Source organism: Pimephales promelas, chromosome 18, assembly GCF_988280905.1.
Source record: "Pimephales promelas chromosome 18, fPimPro1.hap1.1, whole genome shotgun sequence".
NCBI classification, from domain to species: domain Eukaryota; kingdom Metazoa; phylum Chordata; class Actinopteri; order Cypriniformes; family Leuciscidae; genus Pimephales; species Pimephales promelas.
The window spans coordinates 2,491,138-2,514,200 of NC_142786.1; the positions used below are offsets into that span (position 1 = coordinate 2,491,138).

General features: G+C 37.5%; 3 protein-coding genes across 4 annotated transcripts; 2 read left to right on the plus strand and 1 right to left on the minus strand.

The window, feature by feature from the left end:
* Window positions 1–59: 59 nt before the first annotated feature.
* On the minus strand, window positions 60–15,724 carry limd1b (LIM domains containing 1b). Of its 2 annotated transcripts, none has more exons than XM_089122932.1 (7): window positions 15,642–15,724; window positions 1,528–1,629; window positions 1,084–1,151; window positions 929–991; window positions 694–824; window positions 404–455; window positions 60–281 (listed from the first exon to the last, which is right to left on the minus strand). In XM_089122932.1, the coding sequence occupies exons 2-7, from the start codon at window positions 1,571–1,573 to the stop codon at window positions 201–203; spliced, it is 441 nt and encodes a 146-aa protein (XP_088979058.1). In that variant the 5' UTR covers window positions 1,574–1,629; window positions 15,642–15,724; the 3' UTR covers window positions 60–200. The 2 variants fall into 2 exon arrangements, with proteins under 2 accessions (XP_088979058.1, XP_039534424.2); XM_039678490.2 differs by lacking the exon at window positions 15,642–15,724 and adding an exon at window positions 1,910–2,050.
* On the plus strand, window positions 3,311–8,251 carry LOC120483406 (E3 ubiquitin-protein ligase TRIM39). The gene is made up of 8 exons (XM_089122930.1): window positions 3,311–3,457; window positions 3,853–3,940; window positions 4,039–4,610; window positions 4,722–4,817; window positions 5,060–5,293; window positions 5,380–5,518; window positions 7,394–7,420; window positions 7,561–8,251. Exons 2-8 carry the CDS (start codon window positions 3,868–3,870, stop codon window positions 8,106–8,108), a joined length of 1,689 nt encoding a protein of 562 aa, XP_088979056.1. The 5' UTR covers window positions 3,311–3,457; window positions 3,853–3,867; the 3' UTR covers window positions 8,109–8,251.
* On the plus strand, window positions 13,805–22,229 carry LOC120483407 (E3 ubiquitin-protein ligase TRIM39). The gene is made up of 8 exons (XM_089122931.1): window positions 13,805–13,924; window positions 14,573–14,656; window positions 15,663–16,234; window positions 16,346–16,441; window positions 19,633–19,866; window positions 19,953–20,091; window positions 21,136–21,162; window positions 21,306–22,229. Exons 2-8 carry the CDS (start codon window positions 14,584–14,586, stop codon window positions 21,851–21,853), a joined length of 1,689 nt encoding a protein of 562 aa, XP_088979057.1. The 5' UTR covers window positions 13,805–13,924; window positions 14,573–14,583; the 3' UTR covers window positions 21,854–22,229.
* Window positions 22,230–23,063: the final 834 nt, after the last annotated feature.

The window sequence follows — 23,063 nt, forward strand, 5'->3', positions numbered from 1 at the left end:
ATGTCATAATAAAAGTTCTCAACATGGTGATAACAATCATTTTATTTAAATAAAATTACAAAATCATATGTCCAGTTTTTCTTATATATAAATATGAATGACAAAAAGAGACTTATTTTAGCTGAAAACACAGAATAATGAATAATTATATAATTATATGAACTGAGTTTCTTCAGTCTGGATTAAATAGGCAACAGTTATTAAATGTCACATTTTTCATCATAACAGGCCATATGGTAGCTTTTGCCCATGGACATCACTCGCACAATCTCATTTGAACCCTGTGGACATAAACAAACAAAAAAAGCTATATTTCAACGGCGTATGAGATCAAATATATGATGACCATAAAAATCTTCTACATAAAAATAAAAAGATTTGCAAAATAATACTAATAAAATACCTCAGTGGGAAGGATTAACTGTTCACATCCAGCACAGGTCTGTGCTAGAAACCTGTTCAAGAAAAATTATGTGAAAGCACACATTCACACACACAAAGCAATACTACATAATACATGAACGAGTTAATGAAGAAATATTCATGTCTTATAATTGGGGTTCATTTGATTTGAATGGCTAAAATATTTAATACATAAATGGGAAATTAGATTTTGACATGATTTGGAGATCCTTCATTATCTGATAATTAGAGTATTCATTGTCTGTGTCCATATGCCAGCATGTTCTTCACCTGTGGTAGTCTTTCACACAATATATCTTGTTTTGTGTGTCGACACTGAACGGCTGTCCCTCCAGCGTCTCGTTACAGATGACACAGCGGAAACAGTCGGGATGGAAAGACTTTCCCAAAGCCTGGAGAACCTAAAGGGGTCAGAGAGGTAATCTTAGTTCATTTTATTTAATGTTTCCAACTGCCACATGATCCATTAGATTCATTAAACACTCAAAATGGCTTTCAGACTGACCATATCTGTGATTAAATATCCACAGGATGTGCAAACCTCTGCAAAGTGCTTGACACTGGAATACTAGAAAAGAAAGAAGACTTGAAAGCACTCGTGTCATTTAAATTGAGTGCAAGAAATACTAAATAAATAAATAAGAGTAGTAGACCACAGACCAAATAATCCTCCTCACAGAACACCTGTCCTGAAAAGTCATAAAATGGCTTTCCTTTTAGCTTCTGGCCTAGAGAAAAGAAAACACACATGATCTTGAGTTTATTGTGTTCTCTTGTAAAAACATTGTACAGAGTCCATGAGAAGGTGGTGGGGAAGAATGATAGGAGGAAAGATATGAGTCAATGCTTTTGCGTTCTCTTGCAAATGTTTTGTGTTCCTCCAAGAATCTTTGCGTTTTCTCTTAAAAATCTTTTGTATCCTCTATTCTCTTTACTTATCATTATCATGTGCCCCTTTAGTGACTCTGTTTAGGGTCTCTGTGTACACTAGATGACATTAAAAAGTACTTTTTAAACTGATATGTTTATGTGTCTGTATACTCATGTCATCTTCCTGTGTAATATTTCTCTGCATCTGAACGGTCACATGAGCTGGAGTCTCACCGCACACACAGCAGGAGAAGCAGCCGGCGTGGTACACTTGTCCCATGGCTTGGCAGGCCCGATCAGCGCTAGAAATGCCTCCTGTGCACTTCACACACTCACCTGCAGGCGGCAGACAACACACAGAAGATTCACATTAATCAACTCATCCCAAATTAAAGTTTGGCATGTAAATGTAACAAGGTTAAAATGGTTTTTCCTGTTATTATACAGTTCAGGCTGCTCTACAATTGTTTACAGTTGCTGAACTGTTTAAATAGTTAAAAATACATTAAAAAGGCTCTGTAAGGAGGTGATGGTTATACTGAACTATAAACATTAGGCATCAGTTTATTCCCATGCAAACATTTTCCAATCACTGCACAGATTAGATTCACCTTACCACAACATAAAGAGTGTGTGTCCATGTTCTGTGTGTGTCAGACAGAGACGGGGAAGTGAAAGTGTCACTGATGTCCTGCTCCTGCAGACAGAGACGGGGAAGTGAAAGTGTCACTGATGTCCTGCTCCTGCAGACAGACTCTGTGTCCGGTGGGAAGCGGAGAACATACTGTGAATCTATCTATCTATCTATCTATCTATCTATCTATCTATCTATCTATCTATCTATCTATCTATCTATCTATCTATCTATCTATCTATCTATCTATCTATCTATCTATCTATCTATCTGCCTGTCTGAAGTGGGAATAAGTCACACATGTTCAAGTCACAAGTAAGTCGCAGTACACAACCAAGTCAAGTCGAGTCGAGTCAGTGGTTCACTTCAAGTAAGTCAGGTCGAGTCCTGCTAGGGTTAAGTCAAGTCTAAGTAAAGTCATAAAGAAGAAGAAAAAAAAAGGATAAAGTTACAATACCAAACAGAAAAAAAGTTAATAATGTTTTTATTTTTCCCTCAGAAGAAATGATTACCTTCTTTATACATGTAACTTTGCTTAGCCTTTATATTTTTTATGGAATATCACCAGCATACATTACGTAACTTTCCCATTAGGAGACAATATTTGACTCCTTAAAACGATTTTTAACCATTTTTTTTTCTAACCATGCATTTACACTGCAATTACAACACCATAAATAATGTTATGAGATTCATGATTTAAATATTATAATTTAATATGAAAAAAATAGAGCTGTGCAAAAGTTAATTGCGATTAATCGCATCCAAAATAAAAGTCTGTGTTTACATAATATATTTGAGTGTGCTGTATATAATTATTTTGTATATATAAATACCTATGCATGCATGTATATATTTAAGAATTATTTGCACTTAAATTCTGTATATATGAAGAGTTCAGATGCAAAAGCCTCTAAGTGCCATTTGAAATTTTCTTCTAGAATGATCATTTTTATCAAGCTTGTATATTTAAGTTCAGTAATTTCACTTAAATGGTAATGATAGTTACCTATTAATTGTTATTTAAGTGAAATTACTGAACTTAAATATACAAGTTTGATAAAAATCATCATTAAAGAAGAAAATTTCAAATGGCATTTAGAGGCTTTGCATCTGAACTCTTCATATATATATATATATATATATATATATATATATATATATATATACATACATAATCTATATTATATAAATATAAATATTTTATACAGGAATAACACATTTTCTTAAACATATACATGCATGTGTGTGTACTTATATATACAAAATAATTATATACAGCACACACAAATATACTATGTAAACACAGACTTTTATTTTGGATGCGATTAATCGCAATTAACTTTTGCACAGCCCTAGAAAAAAAATAGATTCTAAAAAATAATAAACTTGATCGTATGCCTTTAAATGTGTGAATACAGGAGGAGATCTGACATCACTAGTTTAGAAAGTGAAACTCGAAACTTGATCTACAACGAAATGGACGACGCCTGAAACGATCAAACTGTTTGTGGACACATCTACTCACAGGTAAGAGATTATAAGAAATATAAGAGAGATTGTGCTGAACTGGAAGTGATCTGGTTAGATGTCACACTATACTGTAATAAGTTGAACAAAACCAGGTTTAAGCATGTCAATTACACACGTTTACTTCACTAAATTGTATCACAATTGTATTTTAAATGATTTGACTGACATTTGGCGTCAGTTTGGTGTTTTTCACACAACACATAAAACCGGAGAGAATCGGGAAACAAATTACCCGCAGACAGACAGACCTGCTAAACATGACACTTTAACATAAAACAAGAAGTCATAAAACGCAACTGTTTTTTTTTTTTTTTTTTGAGGAGATAATTAATAATTTGTTCTTTTCTAATAAGCAATCCCTAGTTTAGCTTGTTGTGATTTGTCTTGAAAAGGTTTAGGGACGAGCAATGGCAGAATCGCCATCATTATCATCAAAAGGAAAAGAGACCAGGAGACAGAGTATAACAGGTTTACCTCCAGGTAAACAGAAAATTAGAGAATTGCTGCATGACTTGTGAAATATTTCCCTTATGGAAAACATTATTTAATAGGTGACTATTGACTATTTCTGTCTCCAGACATGTCTTCCTCCAGCGGTCCACTGACTGAGGATCTTCAGTGCTCGATATGTCTGGATGTGTTCACTGATCCAGTCAGCACTCCATGTGGACACAACTTCTGCAAGACCTGTCTGAATAAGTGCTGGGACAACAGCCAGACCTGCAACTGTCCATATTGTAAAGAAACATTCAAGCACAGACCTGATCTCAAGATTAACACCACACTCCAAGAGATCGCAGATCACTATAAAAAGAAAAGTCCTGAGAAAAAAGCTGAAGTTGTGAAAAAAGCTGAAGTTGTGTGTGACGTCTGTGAGGACAGAAAGCAGAAAGCCCTGAAGTCGTGTCTGGTGTGTCAGAGCTCTTACTGTGAAACTCACCTGGAGCCTCATCTGAGAGTGGCAGGTTTAAAGAAACACAAACTGATCAATCCTGTGAGTAATCTGGAGGACTATATATGTCAGAAACACGAGAGACCTCTGGAGCTGTTCTGTAGAGATGATCAGACGTGTGTGTGTCCGATGTGTGCTTTGGAAGACCACAAGACCCACAACACTGTTCCTATAGAAGAGGAGAGTGAAGAGAAGAAGGTAGAAGTTCATGACAAACTGATCATAAATGGCTCTTATCATGAGGAATCACATGTTCTTTAATATAAATGAATAAATTGTGAAAACATATTGTGTGTTCTCTGTATATAGACTCAACTGATGAAGACACAGAAAGACACACAGCAGAAGATCCAGGACAGAATCAAGAAGATTCAAGACGTCAAACACTCAGCAGAAGTCAGAAAAGTGAGTTTAAAATAATTAAATTTGACTACAAAATGAAGGTTCAGGAGGAGCCTAAACATCCAGTGCTGTCAGCCATCATCATGAGCAGATTATATAAGCAGCAGACACGACATCACATTGACAAATTCAATCCTCCTCCCATAATTCAGTGCAAACGCTGCAGAATGAGGGATTTTGAAAACACTGAAGTATGAGAAATAATAACAGTGATCAAACTCCACTAATAATGTGTTGTTGATCAGAGAAACACAGAGAAGGAGAAAGCAGCCCGTGTGGAGCTCTTCACTGATCTCATCCGCTCCATTGAGAGATGTCAGACTGAACTGCTGGAGATGATGGAGGAGCAGCAGAAAGCAGCAGAGAAACAGGAGGAAGAGCTCATTGAAGAGCTGGAGCAGGAGATCACTGAGCTAAAGATGAGAAACACTGAGCTGGAGCAGCTCTCACACACTGAAGATCACCTTCACCTCCTACAGGTCAGTCAACATCTCTCTGATCAATGATTATGACACCAGAACACTCCCCATGCTGAAGGATTTCTCCTCTCTCTCTCCTGCTGTAGATTTACTCGTCCCTGTGCAGCTCCAGAAACACCAGGAACTGGTCTGAGATCAGTGTGAAGACTGATGAGAGTCTGGAGACTCTGAGGACAGCTCTGACTAAACTGCAGGACTCTCTACTGGAGAAACTCACACACACTGGTACAGCAATATCAAACACACCGTACAGATACATATTCTTCATTACTGATATTAAACGAAGATAAATATGAGTCTGATCAAGGTGAAATAAGAGAAGTGTGTGATCATGTGTTTGTGTCTCATTATCATCAGTTCTTCTTGAAGAGAGCCGGTCAAATTCATCTCTAATCTCAGAAAACAAGGGACTCACGTTGCCCTTCCGAGGGGGAATAAATAAATAAATAAATCGTACAATTGATGCAGAATTTCACGTTGCCTAGATAAAAAAAAAATCGCGAAGCCTCATTCACTTCCATTCAGGCACTGAAAGTGAGAGTCAGTAGGGAAAGGGCAAACTCTGTTTACGTGGCTGCAGCGCTGCACGCGACCGGTGTAGCAGTCGATTCTGTTCCCTTTACACAATCATACTACAAATCATGTGTAGTTGCCCAGTTACCATACACACCATCAGAACTGAATACGAGTAAGAAGCTAAACTGAATGTAGGCCTACAGAAAGCCAAAAGGTTAAAAGGTCAGAGCAACTGGCCCTCAAATTCCTGTGCATGTCCCTGCTTTAGTGCGTCTGTGAACACTTTTAGATGAGAAACAACAGAAAGAAACATTCATTTTCTGTTGGTCTTTTCTGCTGTTTCTCTAAATGTTGTGATTATGTGTCGATAAAATCAGTTTAGCAGAAGAAAAGCTAATCGATAGATTCAAACAGATTTACAGTGCTGGGATTTTATTAAAGGGGTCCTGAACTGGCTTTTTAAATTTTATTATATTGTTCTCTAAGGTCAACTTGACGTTTGCTTGGTTTTTGCATTCAAAAACATGAAAATGAATAAGTAAATAGGCTATTTTGTACCCTAGTTTTAAGCCTACCTGAAAAACGCTGGGTTTTATGGGCATTTGGCACTGAAGACTTGGAAGTAAACGCCCACTGCTGTGAGTGGATAACAGTTTTGCATATTATAATGAGTCCCGTCGATGCACTTGGGGGAAATTGTTTTGAAAACATCCAATGTTGTAAAAACCCAGAGTCCGTGTGTTGCACAATTCCTGTCAGATCCAATATAGACGCCACAGCACCGTTCTTTACTCTTGATCGGTCTGCAAATCCAGTCTTGTTAACAAAACAATCCTCAGTGAAATGAAGCGAACAGATGGACGATGTTTTACCCTCATTAGCTGAACGTCATTAAAAATAAAGTTTATCCATGCAGTCCTATTGGAATCCAGAGGAAGCTTATTCAGCGACTGTCTTCTTCCACAACCAGGCGCTGCACAATATTCTGTATTGCTTGGTAGCTCGATCGGGTTTGTCATCACGAGGTAGGAATCTATGTTATTTAGCTATTCGTGAAATGCGCGAATCGGTGGGCGGGGCTAAACCGGACATGTTGAAGTAGGCGTTGATCTTCTTCTGCGGGGGTGGGGTTTTATCCTCTTTGACGTCATAGTTCCCCACATAGCTGGAGTAACAAGGACGTTTTCAGTTCTGAAACTTACAGGATATTCTTATAATATGATGACCTCTTAGATGTCAAAAACTCAAGGAAAATTTGATTTCTCAGTTCATCAGATTTTTTGTAATGTAGTCAACTTGTCTTTGCTGAATAACCACAATATTAATCCACTCCAAAACTGAGAGGAATAACATTTAGGCATAAAATGTTTCACAAAACATTCCCAAACGTGTTGTAAAAAGAATATTTCGAGCTCAAACACAACAGGAGTTCAGGGATTCTCTAAATATCAGCAGAGAGACATTGATCAGATAAAACATGATCTTGTACACAATTCTTTAAATATAACCTTAAATCTTGTCTATAATTGCACTCATAAACATGTGAAAGATCTGCTGATGTTTTATTGTCGTGTGTCTCTACAGTTGTGAAGAGGATACAGCAGTATGCAGGTACAGTGTGTGTCTGACCTACACTAGATTACATTCAGATACTCACAGCTTCATCACTGACCGACAGTATGATCACACACTCATTACATATTACACACATCAGCACTAAAGTCTGTGATTCATATTGTCTGTTTTCTCAGTGGATGTGACTCTGGATCCTGATACAGCTCATCCTAAACTCATCCTGTCTGATGATGGAAAACGAGTGAGACATGGAGACATTATAAAGAAACTCCCAGACAAACCACAGAGATTTGATAGATGTATAAGTGTCCTGGGAAAGGAGGGATTCTCCTCAGGGAGATTTTATTTTGAGGTTCAGGTGAAGGGAAAAACTCAATGGGTTTTAGGAGTGGCCAGAGAATCCATTGACAGGAAGGGAGAATTCACACTGAGTCCCAGTGATGGATGCTGGACTGTGTGGCTGAGGAATGGGAATGAATATAAAGCCTGTGCTGATCCCTCTGTGTCTCTGTGTGTGAGAATGAAGCTGCAGCGGGTCGGTGTGTTTGTGGATTATGAGGAGGGTCTGGTCTCCTTTTATGATGTGGAGTCCAGCTCTCATCTCTACTCTTTCACTCATCAGTCTTTCACTGGGAAACTCTATCCATTTTTTTGTCCATCCTTAAACTATGGAGGTAAAAACTCAACTCCACTGATCATCACACCTGTCAAACACAATCAATGAATTTATAGCCCTAGTTTTGAAATACACAATGAATATTTTATATAATTGAAAAACTTGTTTAGCTAGTTTTTCATCCTTTAATTTTCATTGTTAAATTCTATCATTACTAGCTATAATTGCAAATCATGCTTGTTTAACAAATTTATTTTCAATTGTTCATAATTATTCATGCCATTTGTTTTCTTTTCTCCCATCTCAACCTGACAAAGTAAAAGTAATTTTTTTTTACATAAAAATAAACCAAACTATGATAACATAATAAATTGTCAAAGTTGTTCCTACCATTTCAGTTACAAAATAACGGGATAATACTGTTAAACCAGATGGTAATACCTCAATGTATAATTGTATGATTACCATATTCATACACAACATTATGGATCTTCAAAGTATACCTAAAAAAACACCATGATATTATAAAAAAATTATTTAAAAATTTGAAAAAGAAGAAAACATCGTAGTCCCGTTCCCAAGGTAACATCTCAAAATTAAAGTAAAAAAGTAAATCAACTTTAGGGTAATAGCATAGTTAGCTATAAGTGACTTAGATATTTTTGTGGCAAACACAGAGACAATGAAATATAAGGGTTTAATAAACGAAACTACGGTACACACACAACTAAACTAAGCAAAGATTGTATACAGAATCAAGAAAGTATAGAACATTGAAGAAAGAGAGAGAAGAGAGTGGCAGATTACATCAGTTAACCACAACCTAGAGAAACATCAGAGAATCAGAGTCACCTTCCTTACACGATACTTAGAAACGCATCAAAGGGCTGCAAACGGGTTCTTGCATTGACTTCGGCTGCTGAACAAGTCCAAATGCAGGAGATTCTTGAGATTGTTGATGATTTTTACAGGAGTGCGCTGAAGTGTTCGTTTGTGCTCTTGGGGTGGTCGCGTTGAATCCAAAGAAGTTAACTTACCTTGACGATGCAGTTGCCGCCGGCCGGAAGAAGACAGGAGAATGGTGTCTCAAAGAGAGTGAGCAAAGATCCTTAAATAATCAGACACTCTTAAAGGTCCTCTCAGTTCACACAGTTAATTTGGTGAAGCGACCAATCAAAGATGACCGGGAGAAAGTCTTTGTTCATCTTATCTCCATTTGCATGTTCATGCCAGCATGGACAATTTGTGCAGTCATTACACAAAAGTATAGTAAGAAATATCATGATGCAATTTATCAAAACATATTGGACACCCCTGATTATAAAATCAAAAGATGATTATTTTGATTCCAAGAAAGAGGGGATTCGAAGACACGTACAGTGTAATGTCTGTTGATATTCCTTACGGGCATTTAGAATACTTAGAAGACAACGCGTGAGTTCTCTCTGTGTCCAGTTTATTCACAGGTTAGCTTAACAACAACAACGGACCAAACACTTCCCGTATATGTCTTCTTCGGCCCTCTATGATGTATGATCCCTGCTAGAACACTGACACCTCTAGGTCACTCCCTGTCATTACATACAGTATGCAATTTTTGGCCACCAGGTGTCACTCATTTAAAATAATAACAAAAGACGTACTTTGATGACGTCGGGAAAGAGCGTGGGCTCACGGGAGTTGTTGTCGCTGTCAATGACAACCAGCTCAGCTCATGACATGACATCATCGTTTCACAAAATATACGGATATACAGCATCTCTCTGTAGATTTAGCTTGTCGAGAAGCTTTAAATGCAACCCCAATATTTACCTGTGTCATGCTTTTTCTCCTGTCCCAAACCCTTCTCGGGTCATATTTTTCACCCGTACGTTTGAGCTTTACTGAGCTGGCTGTAGCAGCAGAACGTGCAGGCAAAGCGTAATCGTGGTCCATAATACAGACGAATATAAATATTTATTACGCTCCTTCAATGAATGACCTATTTAGAACATTTTTCATGTAGGGCGCACCGGATTATAAGGCACATAAGATACTGCAGTCAAACGTTTAACTGGGTTTGCGTTATGCATCCACTATGTGCTAAGGCTAAAGGGAACGTACTCTTTTTGTGAAGAAAAAGTAATTTTGAGTGTGTAGCAAAAGAGTAGGCAAGCTTTGGGACATACTATCACGTCATCTTTAACGGAAAGCTCTGTCGCGTGCCTCCTGTCACCGTAAACTGCCCTGTCAATCATCTTGTCACAGTTAAAATCCTCCATTCTATCTAATTTGATTTCCTACCGTTTCGGAGCACGTTCATCTGCCAGTCGTGGGTATTTCATGAGGAGACTCTCCTCGTGTTTGCAATTTGAATATAATGTATTTAAAAAGTAATGGCTAAACGTATCTTTACAAAAGTTCACAATGCTGCTGCATATGCAATATAATGTGGACAACATTGAATAAATTCATTTTCGTCAGGTTAGATACTGATAATTAATCACTCAAAGCTCTTTATTTAAACCTCTCTACACAGCCGCGGGACTCGCGCGTCCTCAATGTCTGTAGTTTTTTAACACTTTTTACTCGTGTTTGTAGTTCTAACCGAATCCTCGTCCACCGCGCAATGGTTTGTGGGCAATATCAGCCGTTAGAGTGTGCATCGATCTACACTTCGGATTCTTACCGGATATAGTAGACCATCCGGGTATCTTTGAAACACTCATTTCAACATAGCCTACTACGATTTGGGACATACTAATTCTATTTTCGAATACTATTTAGGACGGATAGTATGCGAATTGGGACGCAGCGATCCTCGGTAGCACACTTTCATTTCAAGCTCACATAATGTCACTCGGTCTGCATACTTCCATTTACGTAATATTAATCGCCTCTGACCATCTATCTCACCCACTAGTACAACCATTTTTGCTCACACACTGGTAACATCCCACATTGATTATTGTAATTCTCTTCTTGTTGGTCTTTCTCTCAAATCCGGACATAAACTTCAAATGGTCCAGAACACTGCTGCCGTATCATCACCAGAACCCCTTCTATTTATCATATCACTCCTGTTTTTCGGCATCTTCATTGGCTCCCGGTTCAATACCGTATAGATTTCAAAATTCTGTTCATAACCTTCAAGGCCATTCACAACCTTCATATTAACATACCCACCCATACTCTTAGGTCTTCTTCTATTCACCTCACCTCCTGCTCGTTTGACTACCATGGGGTTCAGAGCCTTCAGCCGCTCAGCCCCTCGTCTCTGGGACTCGCTTCTTCCAGACATCCACAACAGTGACTCGCTTTTCATTTTAAAATCCCGCTTAAAAACACATCTTTTTAAACTGGTATATCCCACATGGTTGTTACTTTCTTTCCATTTGTTATGTACCATGATTTTATGCGATGTAATTATAGTTGTTAATTTTATAGATTTGTTGCTGTACTGTTTCATTTTGTTTTGTGAGGTGACCTTGAGTGGTCTGAAAGGCACCTATAAATGAAATGTATTATTATTAATAATAATAATAATAATAATAATAAACCTTAAATGACCTGCTGAAGTTTGCACTCTCCAATCCTTAGTTGAAGCACTCTTTGGTTTTATTACTCAGTCTGTTTGGAAAGGAGTCCATCAGCTCGTCACATCTTGATTTGGGAATATTTTCCCACTTTTCTTTGCAAACATTTAAGATCTGTTAAATTGCTAGGTCATCTCTTGTGAAAGGTCATCTGTGACCTGGTCGACCTGAAGAGTTTCAATAGGATTGAGGTCTGGACACTGGTTCGGTCATTACAAAACATTCATCTTTTTTGCTGAAGTCTTTCTTTTCCTGATTTAGATGTGGGTTTCGGGTCATTGTCATGCTGAAAGTTGAAAGTCCTCTTTATTTTCAGCGGTGTCTAAATCGACTGGTACTTGGAGCTCCTCATGATCTTCACTAAATCCTCAGTTCAGCTGAAGAAAAGCAGTCTCAAAGCTCAACGCTGCGTCTCAACGCTTCACTGCGGGTCTGCTGTTCTGTTAATTTTCTGCTGTGTTGATTTTGGGACAATATACCTTTTACAAATTTGGTGAAAAGTTCAATCTTGGTCTCATCAGAGCAACTCATTTTCTTATGTTTCCTTTAACTGGGCTTGGATGTTTAATCAGAAAAGGTTTGCGTCTCCCATAGCCCAGACAGAGGGAGAATACAGGAGATAGTGTCACATGTAGGAGAAACCAGGACTGGACAGAAAGAGCTGCAACTCTTCATGTTTGAGAGTCTCCCTGACCAGTTCCCGTATGAAATAAACCTGCATGTTCATACAGCAACCATATATCTTCCTTACTGTAATCGGCAGAATTACCTTCTGTGTTTCATGTAAGCCCAATACACGTCCTATACAAAATCAGACTTATGATTATGGCCACTTTCATACTAAATAGTACATATACAACTTCTTGCGTCATTTTAAAGTCTTATATGAGTTTTACATGACAAATGTATTGGTGTATGGTATTAGTAGGAAATAACTGATTCATATAAAAATCATAAAGTTCTTATACTGAATTATATGCTAGTCAAATTAAAGTCATATAGGATTATACACATTGTGTCATTTGTTTATGTGTTTCATCCAGATTTCATGTTTTGATGACCAACATCACGCATATGCTTTGGTGAGTGTTTAAATTGTACAGTGCAGAAGCTGGTTCGAGGATGTACTGTCGACATATCTCTGACCTTTATGAGGACTGTTCATTTTCCTTCGGGATTTGAAAGAGCAGTTGACAGCAATGACATCACGAGACGTCTATTTACATTCATTGTGAACTGTCTGGGCCTGTTGTTTGTGAACAAATCATAACATATTATTGCAAATGAACAAAGTTGAGTCAAATGTTTCTAGATCAGTGATTAAAATGTTGAAAATTGGCTGGAATATAATTTTGTATATGTGACATGATCTGGTCGTGAGATGCATAAGAATCACTTCGACGTTTAGGACAGTTTTATGTTTGTAGGTTAAGAATAGAACGATTGTATACCAAACTTAGTACTGTGATAAAGTTTAGAGAAATTGTCACAAATGAAAATGAATTCTGGTTATGCAGGATTAAAAATGAAAACTATTGATATGTTAAATATGCAAATATCTTGTAGAATACACTCTACACATGTTTGTTATTAAAGCGTGTGCTTGTTTAAATGTTGTGTTTCATCTGGTTGATTATCCAGTATGACCATGGTTGACTACAGGCGTACGGCTCCACTAGGACACGATCAGAGAAGAGTGTGAGTGAAGTGCAGTGTGCAGCCTTATACTGAGTGGAAACTGCACTGTGTTTTTACATGTCTGAAGAGATATGCTGGACATTCACATTAAATAAGCATTATTTTCCTGTTTTTACATCATGAAAATCTATATGGCTTTAGTATGAAATATATTAAAAATTATGCAATTTATATAAGTGTTTTCTGCAGCATATAATGTCCCTTAAAATATTCAGTTGGAACATATAAGAATCACAGGTGTTTATAGCAAACCTTTTCCATATGGGTTTCTCTTTGTCTTCTCTACATTATCTGTTATTAATAATGTCATACTTTCTCCACTGATGACTGTCTGTTGAGCTGCATTTGTCCTGGAAACTCTTAACCAATATTGCCAAACAATGCAGCTTTTGTAAGTCTGCTGAAATCTCTTCTTCATGACCTGATAGAAACATCAGTCCCAATACAAACACACACACATGAACCAAACACACCGAATACAGGGACAAATGTAAATGTGAATACAGGAGGAGCTCTGACATCACTAGTTCAGAGAGAGATTTAGAGAAAGTGAAACTAACTTGATCAACGCCTGAACGACCAACCTCTTTAAACAACAGAATATTTACGGATCCGTTCAAAGAGTGTTGTGGACACATCTGATACTCACAGGTAAGAGATAGAAATATAAGAGAGATTGTGCTGAACAGGTTTAATGGAAGTGATCTGTTTTTTTTCTGGTTTAAGTCAAACTGGAATAAGTTGAACAGAACTGGGTTTAAGCATGTCAAATACTCAACTACTTTAATGGTTTACCACACTGAACTGGTATCAGATGTGTATTAAAAGTGTCATTTTGCTGTGTTGCAAAGTTTGGTCTTTCTCTCATTTTCTCACATGACAGAACGACTAAAGAAACAGGAAGTGAATGAGCTGCAGATTCACTGAACACAAACCTGCGAAACTACAGAAGAAAATCACATTTATAATAAACTAGATCAAAACTACACTTGACTAATGTATTTGCTGGAGAGATGTATATTATATGTAGATATAGTTTTGTTGAAATATATCTCTTGTACCTTGTACTTTCTTTAATCTAAACAGCAGGTGAAAGTTCAGATTGTTCTGTAAGTTTATTACTTCCTTGATTTTAACCAATCTAATATAAATTATAAATTTGACTTAAAATAACATTATTATGAATAATTAAAAATAAATCAGACTCGATGGAAGGTTTCATTTAAACCTCAGTGACAAATACATGTTTCATATCAGTTCTTTGATCATTCTATAACATTTCTATGCTTGAAAACGAAGAGGGAAGAACAATGGCAGAATCAGAACCAACATCAACAAAAGCAGGCCAAAACAGGAGATGGAGTATTGAGGATACACCTCCATGTAAGTAAATAATAATAATAATAATAATAATAATAAACAGAATAAGAATGAATTAGTTCATGAATGGTGTACAGTCTTCTCATATAATATTTAATGTGTACAGTTCAGGACTGAACAGTAGCAGATAATAATATCATTTAAAATTAATATTTTTAATCAATATTACTCCATGTATTTATTGATTTGGTACGTTAAGTGTTCATGTATTGAGCTTCACATTCGGGTCTGATCAGCTTGTCTGGGTTCATTTTACAGTAATGAGCAGCTGACTGTACATGATCTCTCATATATTTGAGTTTCTTCAAAGTCGTCACTCTTTATCTCTAGACATTCTTTACATTCAACCAACTTCATTAGATTCTTTATAAACTGTATTAAAGGGTTAGTTCACCCAAAAATGAAAATTAAGTCATTAATTACTCACCCCCACGCTGTACCAACCTGGTAAGAACTTCGCTCATCTTCTCACACATGCGTTGTGGAAATCTCTTGAACCCTCGTCTCAGGCCAACAAGGAAGAAAAGGAATAGTGGAATAAAGTCGTTATTTTTGTTTGTTTTTTCGCACAAAAAGTATTCTCGTCGCTTGATAAACTTATAGTTGAGCCACGGTAGTCACATGGGATATTTAAACATTTTCTTCATTGACTTTCTGGGCCGTCAAGTTTCAATCGCTTAGGCAGCCAATGTGGTAGTGAGACAGCTCTCAAATTTAATCAAAAATATCTTCATTTGTGTTCCGAAGATGAACGAAGGTCTTACAGGGTTGGTACAGCATGGGGGTGAGTAATTAATGACTTAATTTTCATTTTTGGGTGAACTAACCCTTTAAATGAGTTCACAGGAGGGTTGTTGAGTCTTTTCCTTCACTCTTTTATAATAATAGGCTAATAATAATAATACAAATTGTTATTTCAGTCCTTCAAGACAAACCCATTAGATCAGAAAGTCAAATGTGTGTCCAAACTTTAGACTAGGTGATTTACCTCCATCATTTCTCTCTCCAGTGATGTCTTCCTCCAGCAGTCCACTGACTGAGGATCTTCAGTGCTCGATATGTCTGGACGTGTTCACTGATCCAGTCAGCACTCCATGTGGACACAACTTCTGCAAGACCTGTCTGAATAAGTGCTGGGACAACAGCCAGACCTGCAACTGTCCATATTGTAAAGAAACATTCAAGCACAGACCTGATCTCAAGATTAACACCACACTCCAAGACCTCGTAGATCACTATAAAAAGAAAAGTCCTGAGAAAAAAGCTGAAGTTGTGAAAAAAGCTGAAGTTGTGTGTGACGTCTGTGAGGACAGAAAGCAGAAAGCCCTGAAGTCGTGTCTGGTGTGTCAGAGCTCTTACTGTGAAACTCACCTGGAGCCTCATCTGAGAGTGGCAGGTTTAAAGAAACACAAACTGATCAATCCTGTGAGTAATCTGGAGGACTATATATGTCAGAAACACGAGAGACCTCTGGAGCTGTTCTGTAGAGATGATCAGACGTGTGTGTGTCCGATGTGTGACGTGACAGACCACAAGAGCCACAACACTGTTCCTATAGAAGAGGAGAGTGAAGAGAAGAAGGTAGAAGTTCCTGACAAACTGATCATAAATGGCTCTTATTATGAGGAATCACATGTTCTTTAATATAAATAAATCAGTTATGAAAACATATTGTGTGTTCTCTGTCTATAGACTCAACTGATGAAGACACAGAAAGACACACAGCAGGAGATCCAGGACAGAATCAAGAAGATTCAAGACGTCAAACACTCAGCAGAAGTCAGAAAAGTGAGTTTAATTTATCATTTAATATAGTGCTGGGCAACGATATATTGTGATTAATCGTATCCAAAATAAAAGCTTTTGTTTACATTATATGTGTGTATTGTGTATAATTATTTTCTATATATAAATATAAACACAACTGAGAAATATTTCTGTATTTGTATTTATACATAATTTTTATTATATATAAATATAAATATTTTATAGACCCTTTTACAGCTGGTAAACATGGTGACGTTTTTTTGTGGGCGGAGCTTAGGTGCAGGCAGAAAGATCCCTGATCGCTGGCCGCTGCCATCATCGTTAGTTTGTTTTTTAACAATGACTGGAGAAAATCCGATATTATCTTAATGTGTAAGGTCACTCAGTGTCCAGGACCGCGATTGTTATTTCCAAAAGTTATTTTTAACGGACGGAACCAGATTGGCCGACACGTAGCCGCTCACTCACTCAATGCATGGGCGATCTGACAGGATTAACGTATGTTACATCGGTTGAGTGGCCTGACTTCTACACCTAGCTTATAGAGAAACCGATCGTAAAGAGAAACTGAGGGCATATAAATCTTTAGATGCCTATATGGTCCTGTACAAGACTTGTGTGTACGTTCTGCCGAGCCAGCGCCGAGACCACGACAATGTAAAGAGTGACAGTGCGATTTTAATCATGTGAATATTTTCTAGAAATAAAAGTTCCAGATACAGCATATTCATTTTTCATCAATTCTTGCACAAAACACAACAAGATGACATTTAATAATAGTAACAATTATTTGAACTCCTTATTATGTAGCCGAATCTGTGCTGTTTTGTATTGGCCGCCTGCAGTTTTCACTTTGTTATGCCTCCAGCTAGCGCCGTGAAGTAACTGTGACGTCGGCGCAAAAGGGGTCTATATATAAATAACACATTTTTCATAAATACATAAATCTGTGTGTGTATGTATAAATACAAAATAACTCAGAGTTCAAGCCGGGCCTTGGGTTCGAGTCTCCTCTAAGGACAGCAAATTAGTTTACTATTAACCTTTAAAGGAGAACTCCGTTGAACAATGAACCTTTGGTCTAATAAAACATCGGTACATAGTCAATCGTTCTCTGAGATTTGTTTTCATGATAATCGAATGTAAAGAGTTTTATCTCTCAAAACTGTTTAGCGTATAATGCTAGTAATGGGGGCATTGACTAAGTAAAAAGAAATCGCTAGTTTATACCACTAACAAGGCTCAAAATAGCCCCACACTAACACAGTAACATCATGAGGCTCCATACATGCAAAACGAAGCATTGAGAACTTTGTAAGTGTACAGACCGTTTAAAGGTGTATTCACACCTGCCTTATTTGGTTCGATTGAATCGAACTCTAGTTCGTTTGCCCCCTTGGTGCGGACCTTTTGGGCAGGTGTGAATACAGCAATCGAACTCGGGTGCGGACCAAACAACCGAAACGAGACCCAGCTGAAGAGGTGGTCTCGGTACGGTTCCAAACGAACTCTGGTACGGTTCGTTTACGGTGTGAACATGAACCGACCCAATTGCAAGAAAGCACTGCGTCGAAAGAGAATATTGCGCGTCTTTCTGCGCGTCGTGTGTGAATGTCTAATCGCGCAAAGATGCAAAAAAAATCATTTGCAGTTCATAAAGCATTTGCAGTTCACCACCTTTTGGTGGTGGTTGACGAGTTTCCCCCTTAAAGCGAGTGCCGAGAAAAATTCTATATAAATGTAATGAATTATTATTATTATTATTAATGTAAGGATAGTTACAATACAAGGATGATGATGCGTTAATTTACGTTAAACTGGACAAACTTAATTGCAAGCGTTAACATTGACAGCACTTGTTAGTACACAATAAGAATCTCATTATTTGAATGAGTGAACATAGCCCCTCTCTATGAATGAAAACTTTATACCTTCTCCGTCTTCTGTGCAGTGCCACGCAAAAGTTTGTAATGCAAAGTTGAGATGTTGCCCAGAGATAAAAAAAAAAACAGTAGAAGGTCGAATGAAAAGATGCACGAGAGACGAGAGTTGTCGTATTTCCCCGCGTTTATAGAGCCACTCAAACGTTACACTCGTCGTCTTCTCAAAATCCGAATTACAACTTCGTATAGATGACATTGTATCATATGATACTCATTAGTTTCTTCATATTGCGTTTGTACAGAATTAACACAAAATTAGTAAAAGAACAAATATTGCAGTATGAAATATATGGAAATATCTCCATGCTGAGCCTTTTTTGCACTTCCTGATTTCCCTTGAGAATCCTTGTCCAATGAATGGAGGACCTTAGCACACGTGTGGTTTGGTTTACAAATTTTGGTTCACTTGCAAAAAGAGCAGTGTGAAAGCGAACCGTACCAAAAAATAAATAAAAAATGTATTTGTTCCGGACCAAAGCAAGTGGACTATCGGACTTTGCTTTGTGTTTACAGACAGTAGCCATCTTAGGAAATAGTCTCGTTAAGTCAAACCACGAACGTCGTGCTGGGTGAGCTGAACTGTATGAAGTTCAGGTTCAACGAACTTCTGAACCGTATGAACGGCGTTCGACTTATCGAGACTATTTCCTAAGATGGCTCCTGTCTGTATACATGAAGTGAATTGTCTTCATAACGTATCTTCTTATTAAACGGTACACTTACAAAGTTCTCAATGCTTCGTTTTGCATGTATGGAGCCTCATTATGTTACTGTGTTAGTGTGGAGCTATTTTGAGCCTTTTTAGTGGTATAAACAAGCGATTTCTTTTTACTTAGTCAATGCCCCCATTACTAGCATTATACGCTAAACAGTTTTTAGAGATAAAACTCTTTACATTCGATTATCCTGAAAACAAATCTCAGAGAACGGTCGAGGTACCAATGATTTATTAGACCAAATGTTCATTGTTCGCCAGAGTTCTGAATGGGCAGGCGAACTAACTAAATATCTATTTTTGTATATTGAATTGTTGATTGAATTGTTGGACAAAAGCAGTTTCACACTGACGGTCGCTCTGCTGGTCTGAATATCGACACGTCTGTGATTCCCTGATCACTTAGTAAAGTAATAACACATCTCTCCTCAACAAGACTCATGATTTGAGGAATCATTCAGTGCAAACGCTGCAGAATGGGGGATTTTGAAAACACTGAAGTATGAGAAATAATAACAGTGATCAAACTCCACTAATAATGTGTTGTTGATCAGAGAAACACAGAGAAGGAGAAAGCAGCCCGTGTGGAGCTCTTCACTGATCTCATCCGCTCCATTGAGAGATGTCAGACTGAACTGCTGGAGATGATGGAGGAGCAGCAGAAAGCAGCAGAGAAACAGGAGGAAGAGCTCATTGAAGAGCTGGAGCAGGAGATCACTGAGCTAAAGATGAGAAACACTGAGCTGGAGCAGCTCTCACACACTGAAGATCACCTCCACCTCCTACAGGTCAGTCAACATCTCTCTGATCAATGATAATGACACCAGAACACTCCCCATGCTGAAGGATTTCTCCTCTCTCTCTCCTGCTGTAGATTTACTCGTCCCTGTCCAGCTCCAGAAACACCAGGAGCTGGTCTGAGATCAGTGTGAAGACTGATGAGAGCGAGGAGACTCTGAGGACAGCTCTGACTAAACTGCAGGACTCTCTACAGGAGAAACTCACACACACTGGTACAGCAATATCAAACACACCGTACAGATACATATTCTTCATTACTGATATTAAACGATTATAAATATAAGTCTGATCAAGCTGAAAGAAGAGAAGTGTGTGATCATGTGTTTGTGTCTCATTATCATCAGTTCTTCTTGAAGAGAGCAGGTCATATTCATCTCTAATCTCAGAAAACAAGGGACTCACGTTGCCCTTCCGAGGGGGAATAAATAAATAAATAAATCGTACAATTGATGCAGAATTTCACGTTGCCTAGATAAAAAAAAAATCGCGAAGCCTCATTCACTTCCATTCAGGCACTGAAAGTGAGAGTCAGTAGGGAAAGGGCAAACTCTGTTTACGTGGCTGCAGCGCTGCACGCGACCGGTGTAGCAGTCGATTCTGTTCCCTTTACACAATCATACTACAAATCATGTGTAGTTGCCCAGTTACCATACACACCATCAGAACTGAATACGAGTAAGAAGCTAAACTGAATGTAGGCCTACAGAAAGCCAAAAGGTTAAAAGGTCAGAGCAACTGGCCCTCAAATTCCTGTGCATGTCCCTGCTTTAGTGCGTCTGTGAACACTTTTAGATGAGAAACAACAGAAAGAAACATTCATTTTCTGTTGGTCTTTTCTGCTGTTTCTCTAAATGTCTTGATTATGTGTCGATAAAATCAGTTTAGCAGAAGAAAAGCTAATCGATCAAACAGATTTGCTGTGCTGGGATTTTATTTCAATTTTCTTGAAGATTTAATTTTAGTGTTGTCAATTTGTCAACCACAACATTAATCCACTCCAAAACTGAGATGAACATTAGGCATACAAATATCTAAATTAAAAAGGTCATAAAATGTTGTAAAAAGCAGGAATATTTCGAGCTCAAACACAACAGGAGTTCAGGGATTCTCTAAATATCAGCAGAGAGACATTGATCAGATAAAACATGATCTTGTACACAATTCTTTAAATATATTGTTAAATCTTTTAGATTTATAATTGCACTCATGAACATGTGAAAGATCTGCTGATGTTTTATTGTCATGTGTCTCTACAGAAGTGAAGAGGATACAGCAGTATGCAGGTATGTGTGTGTCTGACCTACACTAGATTACATTCAGATACTCACAGCTTCATCACTGACCGACAGTATGATCACACACTCATTACATATTACACACATCAGCACTAAAGTCTGTATTAAGTTCATATTGTCTGTTTTCTCAGTGGATGTGACTCTGGATCCTGATACAGCTCATCCTAATCTCATCCTGTCTGATGATGGAAAACAAGTGAGACATGGAGACATTAGACAGAAACTCCCAGACAAACCACAGAGATTTGATGTCTATGGAAATGTCCTGGGAAAGGAGGGATTCTCCTCAGGGAGATTTTATTTTGAGGTGCAGGTGAAGGGAAAGACTGGCTGGACTTTAGGAGTGGCCAGAGAATCCATTGACAGGAAGGGAGAATTCACACTGAGTCCCAGTGATGGATGCTGGACTGTGCTGCTGAATAATGGGAATGAATATAGCGCCTGTGCTGATTCTCCTGTCTCTCTGTGTGTGAGAGTGAAGCCGCAGCGGGTCGGTGTGTTTGTGGATTATGAGGAGGGTCTGGTCTCCTTTTATGATGTGGAGTCCAGCTCTCATCTCTACTCTTTCACTCATCAGTCTTTCACTGGGAAACTCTATCCATTATTTAGCCCGTACCCTGATGATGGAGGTAAAAACTCAACTCCACTGATCATCACTCCTGTCAAACACAATCAATGAATTTACAGTTCTAATTTTGAAATACACAATGTATATTTACATAAATTGAAAAACTTGTTTAGCTAGTTTTTCATCCTTTAATTTTCATTGCTAAAATCTATCATTACTAGCTATAATTGCAAATGATGCTTGTTTAACAAATTTATTTTCAGCTTTTCATAATTATTCATGCCATTGTTTTCTCCCATCTCAACCTGACAAAGTAAAAGTGTCTGTAATTTTTTTTTTACATAAAAATAAACCAAACTATGATAACATAATAAATTGTCAAATATATATATAATTGTATTGTACAATATATGTATAATTGTATGATTACCATATTCATACACAACGTTATGGATCTTCAAAGTATACCTAAAAAACACCATGATATTATGAAAAATGTATTTAAAAATTTTAAAAAGAAGAAAACATCGTAGTCCCGTTCCCAAGGTAACATGTCAAAATTCAAGTAAAAAAGTAAATCAAGTACTTAGGGTAATAGCATAGGTATGAGTGACTTTTTTGTGGCAAACACAGAGACAATGAAGTGTGAATATAAGAGTTTAATAAACGAAACTACGGTAGGCTACACACACAACTAAACTAAGCAAAGATTGTATACAGAATCAAGAAAGTATAGAAAATTGAAGAAAGAGAGAGAAGAGTGGCAGATTACAATCAGTTAACCACAACTTAGAGAAAAATCATGAATCAGAGTCACCTTAAAGGGGCACAATACTTAGAAACACATCTAACGGCTGCAAACGGGTTCTACATTACGTAGGCTATATAGCCTACTACTATTATAAAATATTATATACATTTAAGTGTGTTTGTTTACATGTAAACTTACAGATTTATTGGAGATGAATTACCCAATCAGACCACTTTCTGCTGGTTATTGAATGTTCTGTATAAGCACATGACATTGTGTAAAAAGGTTTAAAAGATTGTGAATTAATTATTTATGCCTTTCAGAAACATGTCTGGATGTTTTGCTTGAATAGATTTTAATGTGAGAAAGTGTCATTTAAATGCTCCTTCCTGTAGGCTACGGCCTAAATCTGTAACCACAGGGTTCATTTATCAGACAATAGACCACTAATGGGACCATTTTCTATTTGAATGCTTTGATGACCAATCTCCGATGACATTAAAAATGCTTTTCGATAAACTATTTCCTGCTTTCACACAGTTTTTAATGTAATGTAAATGGAGATGTGTG